Below are 12,187 nucleotides of genomic sequence, written 5' to 3' on the forward strand. Positions count from 1 at the left end.
TATCTATTTTAAACCAATGGTACAACACTGATGTACTGACTGCGCTTTCCCTCTTCCTTCCTTCCTGTGTGATTGCTGGATACAGGAAAAGGGATGCACAAGAAGGGGGTGAGACAGGGGGTCAGGGCAGGGGAACTCTTAGAGATTAATAGCTCCCAACAAGCTGGCATGGAGGGGAGAGCATAAAGACATATCAAACTGTGTGCACGCCTGTGTGTGTTTGAAAGGGGTCTGCCAATAAGCATAAAACACATTATGCTCATTAAACCATAGAGAACAGTGTTTTTTCAGTTAGCGCAGGCTAGAGAAGAGGGGCGAGTGTGTATGTGTGTATTCAGGAGGCGGCACTGCTGAACCTCTCCAGCTCTGCTCCTACTATTAGCCCCTGATTTACATGGGGAGCAGCAGCACTGTAGCTAGCTCTGAGTTACGACTTCAATTACAGCAGCAACGGAACACACAAGCGTGCATGTGCATGCTGGTGCTTAAGAGAGATGGAGAGACACAACACAGAGAATCTCATTGTGCCTGCAGACTGGGACGGACGAGGAAATGAAGCTAGATTGGATTGGATTCGACAGAAAAATGTGCCTGTGTTCTTGAGAGAGTGTAAGGGTTTGCTCCTGTGAGGAGGAAGGCATGTAGGAAGGAGCCTGACCTTGACTGTCTGAAAAAGACGTGATTAATCAAAAACCTTTTATGAAATTATCTTCTGTTTCAGTGCACCCCTCAAAGGCTTTTCAATTTATCACCTATTATTGTCCTTTGTGCTCATGGGTGCATGCATTAGACAGACTGTGAGTGCACCCTGATTGTTTCCATATGCAACATATACAGGGCAGGTGGTGTGTTGCAGACACACAGGCATTTGCATACACAGAGTTCTGCCTCAGGTGAGCTCGTGGGCAAACTCAAACTGTACGCGCTGCAGCCGAAAACAGGGCACAAAAGAAATTTACAACCCTGTCTCCAACTATAACACTGTGATAAAGCTGCTATTGTGTGCAAACAAGCACAGCTGCCTTGTCCTTATTATTCATGAAATACTGACAATGGTGAAGACGCTATTTGAAGAAAAATGTAAACATAATGGAGAGAATCATGAGGAGGAGGAGGGGAAGGAGGGAATTATAAAATATTGAAAAATCACAAGAGTGAGAAAGAAGCTGGGGGCGTGTGTGGAGGGAAACATGCAGCTAAGTGAGAGTGAAGTGGAAGTAAGACATTAAAAGAGACTTATGGGGAGAGTGAGAATAAAATGTCGAAAGAAAAAAGGAGCAGCGGGGTGATAGGCCAGGCCTTAATGAAGATAGACAGCTCCTTTCCATGCCCCGATAAGCAGGAATCTCCAATCACCACAGTGACGCCAGTGCTATCAATAACAGCTGGGTGGCAAGTACTTCATTGGCATGAAAGCTGAGCACGTTCAGCATCTGCTCGTGCCAGCCCATATTAAATAGAAAGATGCTCTCAAGAACTATCACAGAAAGACAGAGAGTGTATGTGAGGCAGGACGAAGATGAAACGGGAGAAAGTAAGAGGGAAATATCCCATCCTCGCTAATCCACAAGAGAGCAAAACAAGAGCGCAAGATAATAAGCAAAAAACAAAAAAATAAAAAAACAAAATCCATCCTGTGTCGTGATGTTTGATTACGTGAATTCAAGGTAGCCAAGCAAAGCGTAGGTGTGTGAGGAGAGATGAAGAGAAACTCTAAGTGGGACAATCCCCCCCCACCCCCACCTCCATCATCACCGTCATCGTTCTAGCTCAGCCAATAACCAGACGGTCTTAATATCCCACTCCTCATGCCAGGCACACACTCACACAAATGATGAGAAAAATGTATTGAACTCCCAAAACCATCATTAATCTAAACTCCGGTTCCATTAGGGAAGATTCTGCATAATTAGTTTTGCGTGTTTTCAGTTTGTGTGCTTGTATGCCAGAGATCTGAAACGTGCGTGCGTGTGTGTGTGTGTGCAGGCTTTTGTGTAGTTTGAGTTATGAGTAGATGATATTAGATTGTGTCGTAGAGACTGAGGCTTCCCTGGTGATCTGCAATGCAGAACATGTGTTTGCCATTATCGCATTTCACAAAGAGACAAAGAGAAAACTCAATCAGGTGAAATCTAATATTACTGCTGTAATATTAGACACTGTATGCGGAGTGTATACTGTGTGTTTATGTTATTTTTGTGTGTTTGTGAGGGAGCCTCTGCTGCGAGGGTTAATATTGAATCGTGTTCTACCATAAGATAATTACACTTTTACTCTGGGAGGTAACCCCCCAGTGTGCATCCATGTACTGCACGCTTGTGTTTAAACATGAGCATGATTATGTTTGTGATCCTAAGTGTGCAGTTGGTCTCTGCACGAAGCCCATAGTGGATAATTCAAGCCAACTGCTGCCCAGGGTTGCCCTCACAATTACCATAAAAATATTCTGTGAGCGTGTGTACGCATACATGTGATTGTAAACTCCTCCCATATGACCCAGGGGACTTGCATGGAGGCAAGATGCTGTTCGTGCAATCTAAAACAACAAGCAGGCCTAAACTGGGCTGCACACTAGTCTGACAAAACATCATATGCTGACCATCTGACTGCTCCCGTGTCAGTTTGGTTAGCTTTTATCTACGTCCAACGTTTTGTCTGCTGATCCAAGACAGATGGAAGTTGGATCACGGCTGCTATTTCTGATGCTACATTTCACTCTCCGCTTTTAAAGTTCTACAATTACTTAATGAAGATAGTCATTCTGAGTTTAAAAACCTTCTTATGTTAGCAACACACACGCACATCTTACTTCTGACTACAAGATGGTTGTGTAATGGACCATCAGACAGCTGAGAGAAACAATTCAGCTGTTCTGGTGCTCGGTATCAGAAGCTTCCCCATATAAGCACAAGCATATGAAAGCTCTCAGAGGCGCATCCCAAGAAACACGGACGTAGGCGCATTCATGCAAGAACTTACACATGCACACACTTACATGTATGGATGTGAGCGGGTACCTTAATTATGTAAGTGGTCAGATAGTGTTTGCTCAACAACATCTTCCCACTTCTTTGAGAGAGGAATGAAAATGCCAGCCACTCATTTAGCCAGAAGTGGTTAACATTTAGGAAAACAGAGAGGAAAAAGCAGATGGGGAGGAGAAGCGTGAGGCAGAGAGAGACAGCCTACATTCTGATAAATGAATCATCAGTCTAAATGAAGGTCTGACTGCACAACCGGCGGAAAAAAAAAAATAATACAGGAGGTGGAGGAGACGAACGCAACATGACCGGGGCTGAGCTGGGCCTCAGTGAGATAAAGGAATAACTCACTTGTCCTCTCCTGTGAGATGCTGCCCTTACACACAGAATGATCCCGCCGTTACGGCAACTGATTGGCTTTCACCCAGCAACTGATCACATCGTCACGGTTACTGATGGCATTACCAAGGTAACTGATCACTTTGTCATGGAGACACAGCAAGAGAGGGGAGAGGGAGGAGGACCCAGGATTTATACCCCTGCAAAATGAATATGTGGATATGTGCGTGTGTGTGTGTGTGTGGCTTTCTGTGCATGCTCAGACTTTTCTGGTTATGGATAAACAAAGTGAACTGCACATGAGGGTAAGGTAAATTTGAGCATTTGGGATGATGAGTCGATTTCTAAATAACTCCATGGGGGCCCGGGGACACTGAGTGTTCTGCATGAATAGTTAAGGTAGGAGCATGCTCAGTCAAGCTCAACTAAAGCACTGACTCTATCTGAATCAATAGCAGCAGGGATCAGAGTATCTACAGTATCCCACACATATGACTACCACTGAACCACTTTGAAAGTGTTACTGATCATTACGGCCTGCCTCTGAATTTAATACAGCATCTTATTTTTCCTCACCTGAACATGGAAGAGACTTACAACCAGGAAAAACCATCTCGCTCAGACACATCTCGTCGTTACATGCACACATTTGGCATTTCTGTGTGATTGCTAATACTATTACAAGTTTAAGCTATACATCTCATACCACCTAGACACCTTGCTTATAATTCTTTACGCCAATGCCAGCAAATCTGGATCCCATTGGTAGTTTGGCGCCTCAATGTTTTACTAGATTGCTTTGTAATATGAACAGCAATGCTTAGTTTTTATCAGCAGGAGTATTTGCCTCAGGCTCATTCACCTGAATAAATGAAGTATCATACTGTGGAGGCACACCAGACTGGGCTAAATTGGGCCAGCACAGGTTTATGTGTCTCTGTGTGTTTGCTATTTGTATTCAACTACTAATTGCACTGCGTCTGAATGGCTTTTTTCGTGCAGAGTACAGAGGGCCAGGTTAATGTCTCCATTGAGGAACAAGGTTCAAGGACGGATCTATTGCTCTCTTCATCACACTTTGTCACTCTGTCTGTTTCTGTCCTCTGCTTCCCTCACTTCTACTTCTTTCAGTTTTCTCTTCCTGTGGGATATTTAGCAATCCTTTCACTGCGCTCCATTAGGAGACTCCACCCTGCTCTGCACACACAGACACACACAGACACACACAGACACACACTCTCCAATTAGTGGCTAAACCAGAGACTAAGAGCAATTAGGGCAGGAAGAAATCCTCTAAGCTTTGCTGAATTCACTTTGTGTGTGTGTGTGTGTGTATGTGTGTGTGTGTGTGTGTGTGTGAATGTGACAGACTGTGTGTACTTGTTTTTATCCCTGTTTGTGTGCTGTTCAGTGTCCGTTCCAATTAAGTGTGTGTCTGCCTGGAAAGCAGCCATGCAGCTTTACCTGGCTGTAGAACACTGATGCCAAGCAAGTTGGACGTGCGGTTGGCTACTTTGCTCCAGCTGTTGTCGTAGTTTCTCCTCCAGAGGTTGGCGGTGCACTGGTACTTGCCCGCCTCGCGACGCCCCGCCCGGGTCACTGACAGCCGGAAGTTGGTGTTGGAGTGGGAGCGATCGACAGTGGTGCGGGTACCTAGCCCCAGCAACTGCTCCCCCCACTGCAGTGTGCCTTCACGGGTGAAAGTTACCAGGTCTTTGAATTCTCCCTGACCCTTGTCGTCAGCTCCTGTTCCAGCGGGCATGAAGCGCCAGGTGACAGAAGTGGGGACGCGGGGATTGTGACGGGGTTTGACCAGGCACAGGAGGTCAAATGATTCTCCAAAGGTCACGGATGGTGTCCGTGATGAGGCAGACACCATGAAAGAGGATTCTAGATGGTGAAAGAAGAGAGATACACACTGTTAAAGGCCTTTTTTATTTGACTAATGATGAATCCTTCAAACAAAGTACTGCTGATTGCATGTAATAACACAACACAGTCTGGGTGTGTGATTGAGTCTGTTCTCTAAAAGCTTAAAGCTCAGCAAATGATGTGGGGTGCATAATTATTTGCAGGAAGGAACTTTCCTTTTAAGTCTACCTTAAGCATGGCCACTGAGAGGAACAAAGCCTTTTGCTGGAATAAATACAGATGGTATTTACTTAAAGTGTGCTGTCTTACTGGCAAAGCAGTTCTCAATCTTCACAAGCATTTTCCTCCACCATTAAGGTCTCGCTGCCTAAAGACATTTAGATTATATGTATGTGTGTACGTACTACATTTTCTTTGTGTGCAAGTATGAGTATGTGGGCTTGACTGAGAGAGCGCAGCTCAAAATTAATGGTGATGCAACAAAGAAAACCCAGGGGAGAGATTTCCTCTAAGCGCTGATGTTCGATCTATGCCCAGCTCCTTGCCAAGTCTAAACTATCCTCATTAAGCTAAAAACTCCATATATTATTGCCAAGATACACCTTCATTGGAAGGCAAGGAGGGGAGAGAGGAAGCTAAATAAAGAAGAAAAAAATCCCTTTTATCCACGGCCCTTTAATAACCTGGCCCTGCTGTGTCTATTTTGGGGCATTTCAATGAATGTGAAGGATTGAGTGAGAATATGAGCAAGACCATCATACACAGGCAAAAAAGAAACTGGAAGGTGGAATGGAGAGGTGTTGATGAAGTCTTATTTTGCCAGATCCATGAATTTATTTCCTTAAGACTGCACATTTCTGCATTGTGTTCTTGTCAACAGCTTGTCTTTTTCTCACTGTCCCTCACCCTCGCTCTTCCTCTGACAGCCATCATCCCTTGTGTCCTTCAGAGTGTGTAATCAATGGCTTTCTGTTGAGGCTTGGCTACTGCCGGGACAGCCGTCTGGGACCATAATTCTCTATTAGACAGTCTCCCTTCTCTTTCCTTCATCCCCTGTGCCCCCCCCCCCCCCCTCCCCCCCTCCCCTCTATACATCCATTTCTTTTGCTGTCTTATCTGCCTCTGTGACAGAGAAGAGGATTTCATGCCAATCCACTTTCTCATGCAACTCTTTTTGTTTGTATGAATAAACATGAATATGTTTGTTTTATTCACTGAACAAAGTGCGTGATTGAGTGGGAGAGTGTGTCTGTAAGAATCTACTATACATTGGGTTGTGTGTGGGTATGTATATTTATATATACAGTAGGCATCTCACTTGCACACACTTGCTACTGCAGACACCCTGAGGGTCCCTAAACCAATCAGCTGGAAAAAAGACACTCTACCAAGCACGTCTGTCTTCACTGCTGCAACAAAAAACATCCCTGTCCCATCGCATCCAGGTCAAATCAACATGACGGAATTCATAAATGAGGAAGCTATAAACTAAATTAAGGTACACTGATCTGAAATACTGTATCTTGAGTTTCAGTCTAAAGTCTGGTTAACTCATAAAATAGGTTGATGTGTAGCCCAATCTGACCTCAGTGGGAAACTGGAGCACACATTTTCCCTTTTTATTTATCATTCGGTACAAAAGCTAAAAAGGTAATGCAAGAGTTGTGTAAGAGAAGAAGAATTACACAGAAAAAAACATGCACTCTATCTGAATGGCAAAGTGTAGGTCCATTAAATCTGCAGCTAGAAGCTGAAGTGAGAAAAATGAGGACCAAAAACAAATCGGAGACAAAGTAAAACACACACATTGACCGTCACACAAGAGCGTGCATTTAGAAAATCTTTTGATCAACAAGCATGGGGAGAGGGAGAGAACATGTTGAGGAGTGTGACTGAAGAGAGACGAACAGCTTTGGACTTCTTTTCCATCATTTGCATAATACGGCCCTTGTTTCTCAAACTAATGTTTCTGTTGTTGCCTGAATTTAACAAATGGCCACTTAAAAACTGACATCTCTTCTCTGCAGCACCGCTGCTGCAGGGAGCTAATCCTTTGGTTGTGTGTATGTGTCTTGAGCCCAGTGCTCCTGGCCTGCCAGCTCCTCACTGCTCTGCTCCAGTGGCTTCTTCAGCCTGTACCGAGGATGTTCAGTTTAACTAAGCACTGACAGAGGAGACCCACAGACTGTGAAACACATTGCTGCTGCATTTCCGTCCTAATAATTCTGACTAATCCGTATGCGTGAGTGTGTGTGTGTGTGTGTGTGCGCGTGTGCGCATAACTACTGTATGATGAGTGTCAAGGTCTCAACATGTGGCAGGTGGTTGTGCGCGAGTGTGAGACTGAGTGTGTGTTTTTGTGTCATAATAGCTCTTTCCCCTGGGCGGTGCATGAATAAACCATGGTGTATTCTACTATGTGAATTGCATGTTCTGCCTGAGCCATTCGTCGGTCTTTAGCAAATCACAAACCATATGCCTCTCTTTCGCATGATGTGCATGTGTGCCAATGTGTCAGAGTGTTTACATGCCTTACTGACTTTGATGCATTAGAATACACACAATATTGGAGGTTAAATTTGGCTGAAATAACTTACCGACAGTTTTGACGGCGACAGTCTTTGTGGCTGACATCTCTCCTATCTTCTCCCAGTCTAACTCTGGTTCCGTATCAGCGTGAAACCACTCAGTGGCTGTGCAGCGGTACTCGCCCTCATCCCCAGGTAAGGAATTGTACAGGGACAGAGAAAACGTGTCGGCTCGCACCTTCTCCACACGTATTTCCCCGTAACTGGAGCGCTCCTTATAGGTGGGGCTGTGCCATACAGTGCCATCACGATCCACAGAGGCCACCTCCTGGGGAGGTCCAGTTGCCTCCTTGTCCGTCCACTGCCAGACAACAGACACTGGGCCTGTGACGGACTGGACAGAGCAGATCAGCTGGATCACATCACCCTCTAGAACTTCTGAGGAGTTACTGGACAGTAACACCGTGATGTTGCTTTCTGATAGGGAAGAGATAAGAGAGAGAGACAAGAAGGCATGAGAGGGATATTTCTGAGGTGGTAACTTAAAAAAAAGGTTCCTCAAAAATTTCTAACTCTTTCTCATGCATAGAAAAAAGACTTGCTGTCTTAAACTTTCAGCAAGGACAGTGCAGCGGGGACAATAAAACGAAACGCTGAGCCTGTTCTTGGGAGTATAACACAGTGTGTAGGTAAGAACACCTGTGAGGGTAAGTGGTCGCCAGAGTGAAAGCTAGTAAGATGCCCCGGTGCATTTCTATGTGTGGGCTGAGTTTCTCTTTCCAAACCCTGTCCAGATTGTTGAATGACCCCACATGGTCACAGGAGAGAAGGATCAGATCATAGGGTTCAGCTGCACTTCAGAGGAGGATGAGGATAAAAGTCTTTACTGGCTCTTCTGTTGTTTTTTTTTTTTTTTTTTTTTTTTGCTTTATCTTGACTCTCACTACTTCAGTGTCCATCAAGCATTATAGAGCCCTGGCTGACCCAAAAGCTCTCTTATTGCTGCAGGGCCAACACTGCTGTCTCTATGGGGTGTGGCCCCCCCCCCCGCTTCAGGCAAAGCTCTGCTGCTTCACTCTCGGCTTCAGCAGCCCTCTTAATAAGCACAAGCTCTCTGTGAATATGGAATAAACTCGTTTCTGACTTCTATCACACTCGAATGAACAAAAGGAAAACTCTTCATCCTTTCTTCTGTGTTTCATTTTAACAGCTTCATAGTTTTTTTCTACAGCTAAACACTGGTATCCTATCATTTTGCCAGTCTGAGACGAGACAAGGAGATTGTTATACTGTTATAAATGCAGATACATACATCCTACTTCCCTTGAAATTGTCTAGTTTCTCAAACTTTCTCTTCTTTTTCCTTCTCTGTGAACTTTACTTTTTGAATTTTCACATTTGCCCACTAGTTGCACTTTCTTTGATTGTTGAGCTACAAGAAGTATTTTTCCTTCATTACAATTCATTCCCTTTCTTTTCCCCAACCCTTGATCTAGTCCTTCCTATAAGAGATAGACATCCTGTATTATATGCAGGCTTTTCTGTCCTTTCTCATTGCAAATGTAAACTCATCTATCAACACTCATTTGTTCTCAACTTTACCTCTTCTCTGTAAACCTCCTGTTTACCTGAGAGAAGGCATATATGGAAGAGCTGGCTGTCCGTGAAATAATGACTATTACTGTGCTTCATGGAAGTTCTTCTAATAATAACGGTGGCTATTAGACTGTGTAAACCCCATAAACATCTTTTATAGGCCATTAAGGTCTTTTTGTTTGAAAAACAAAACCTCCCACACAGAGAGGTCCCCTGGAGACTGCTGCAGGCTTGAGGCCATTGTTTTTGGCTGAGACAGGACTAAGGGATGCTGAGCGGTCAGGAGAAGGTAGCATTGGCTGCTTGAGAGGAAATGCTACTCTGTGGTTATTAGCCTTTTTTTCTACTGGTGGGAGTTAACTCCATACATTATTCCTGTCCTAAGAGATATGGTGGTACAGAGACATGATAAGGAGGAGATTATAACCTGAACTCATGGAGGGGTGTTTTCCTTCTGGCATTAACAGAGAAAAAATCTTAGTGACAGATGAGAGGATTCAAGGCAAGGTTTTAAAGGTTTGCCTGTAAATTTACATTGATCAGCTGTAAGCCTGACACAACCCCATCAGCCTGCCCTGCTTAAACCAGCTGAGGAGGTCTGGCCCAGCAGAACACATTGATTTTGCCTAGGGAACCACTTAGAGGGCCCTGGAGAGATAGGGCCCTTTCTTTGCCATTTCATGGCTGTTAGCTCAGCCTCCTTGAGTCTGGACTCGTCTGCTTTCCATTATCCTACTCTAGTGTTACCCTCCTCCCAGCTTAACCAAGCAAATGGCAAGGACCATAATGCTGCATTACCAATCCTTAGCAATCCACTCAAACAGAAAATACATCAGGAATAAGAGCAGCATTATCCTTTCTCCTCTTACCAAGAGCTAACAATAGAGGCTGTGTGACTATCTGTTATAGGCCACCTTGGAGAGACAGGGAGAAGGAGAAACAGAAAAAAAAAGAAGGATGGACAGGAGCACAACATGACTTTCCTCGCTGGTATTATTAAGATAACACTGTTATTATGAAAAATTCATAATTCTTCGAGTAAATGACAACTAAAGATAAGATAAATAAGGTAGAGACAAAACAGACAATTACTCACTAAGTGGCTGGACTGTAATCTGGACATTGCGAGACCTCTTGCTGCGGTCGATGAAGTCTCCTGTGGGTGTCTTCTCCCGCTCTGTCACTCGGCAGATGTATTTCCCAGCATCTTCAGGGCGTAGGTGCTGCAGCTTGAGCAGGTGCACGTTGGTGCTCTCTTTACGTATGGTCATTTGACCAGCCGCCTCACGGGCAACGTAATCGGGGCCCAGGACAGGCACGGCACTAGGGCCCACCACGGCCACCGGTGAGCTGCTGAAGACCCACGACACTGAGAAGAAACGCTCAGGGACGTTCTGGGCCTCAATGGTGCAGCGAAGCTCCAGCGGCTCACCGGCCGTGAAGGACCGTCGCTCCGTGCTCACCTGGATGCTGAAGTCCCGATCTGAATGAAAGAGATGGGTAAAAACAGAGGGAACATTAAACAGATAATTAACGAATGTGGTCAGGAGGGTGAAAACAAAAGAGTTATGTACTGTATTTAAAAAACATAATGATAATTCACGGAAAGGGAAAAAATATATATAACATATAATTGTGGCTATTTAAGAGAAGGTAGTTTTATGAAACCTGAACATGGATTTAATAATGAAATTATTCAATTATTATTAATTAAGCAAAGGAACAGAATGAAACAAGCGTAGGTGTTGGAGAGATCTCTTGAAGTAGGTGATATTTGTTATGTTCACAACAACTTGTTTATGATGTCTGAATGTGGGCAACAATTAAAATGCATAATAGTGCTCTGTTTTCTTAATTTCCACAGCCCGAGATACTGAACCTGCATGCTAAAAAAGAAAAAGAGAGTGAGAAGATTAAGAGAGTGGGTGGTGAAGGTGGGGTTTAAATTGGTCAGAGTTGGGTGGGGGCAATAAAATAGCATCAGTTAGTGCCAGAGAGAGTAGAAACCAGAGAAGGCTGAGGTCAAACGGTGCATCACTTGAGTAAAATGCTGATCTTTCAGAGAGCTCTGCTCTCTCGCCCCCCTTGGTTTCACCTCTGCAATAAAAAAACACATCTAATTAAAATTCTCTTCAACAGAGTCAGGCGCTCCCCTCTTCCTCCTCCTGCAAGTCAGAACTGACAGAGTAAACAAGGCTGGTGCTAGACCTTCCACTTGGCTAAATTACACTTGCTGTCTGCGCATGTGCCCTTATGTTCCCGTGTGTGTATGGCTTTTATTTGTTGCATTAGTTTCCAGATGATGGCCATGGCATGTATCAGAAACGGCTGCTTCGCCTCTCAGCGAGGTGGTGGCGGTAGCCCTGAGCTGTAATTACAAAGACTTTAAACTGACTTCCTGAGAAACACATGCATGTAGGAAAGTTCAAAGCCTGCTGTTGTATAAAGCTCATTATGCAGGGGAGACATTATGATGGGATGAAAAGCGATGCAGTTTTCACATAGAAAAACAAACGAGTCCTCGCACAAACTAAATATTCACATAAAACATTTAAAATATCTTTATATTAATAAAAACATCTAAAAAACACATTAGTCAATAATAAAATAATCATTACCTGCTTACTTTCTGGAAAACCCATACATGCACTTAATGGCATACGCTTCAGAAGAATAACCTACAGATGCCCAAAAAGAAGAACAGTCCTGCTGACAGGACAACATCTTCTATTATAAACTTTCACTGTGACTAATTGTGAAGGAAGGGCAGCAAAGTTAAAAGGGCCATGACCTGCTTTGACAAGGACTTGTCACAACTCAGCATGGGGATCTATTAGGACCATGTTTTATTGGAAGAGTTCATTTGAGAGG

General features: G+C 44.1%; 1 protein-coding gene across 1 annotated transcript in view; it reads right to left on the reverse strand.

Annotated features, from left to right (window-relative positions):
- The window catches only part of igsf3 (immunoglobulin superfamily, member 3), a 66,019-nt gene that overhangs the window by 12,513 nt on the left and 41,319 nt on the right, over positions 1–12,187 (reverse strand). The window contains exons 4-6 of the mRNA XM_026376081.1: positions 10,413–10,799; positions 7,790–8,197; positions 4,785–5,210 (exon numbers count right to left, since the gene is read on the reverse strand). Coding sequence (XP_026231866.1) covers positions 4,785–5,210; positions 7,790–8,197; positions 10,413–10,799 — 1,221 coding nt within the window. The remainder of the gene's footprint in view (positions 1–4,784; positions 5,211–7,789; positions 8,198–10,412; positions 10,800–12,187) is intronic.

The sequence above is a fragment of the Anabas testudineus genome, chromosome 21 (assembly GCF_900324465.2).
Source record: "Anabas testudineus chromosome 21, fAnaTes1.2, whole genome shotgun sequence".
NCBI classification, from domain to species: domain Eukaryota; kingdom Metazoa; phylum Chordata; class Actinopteri; order Anabantiformes; family Anabantidae; genus Anabas; species Anabas testudineus.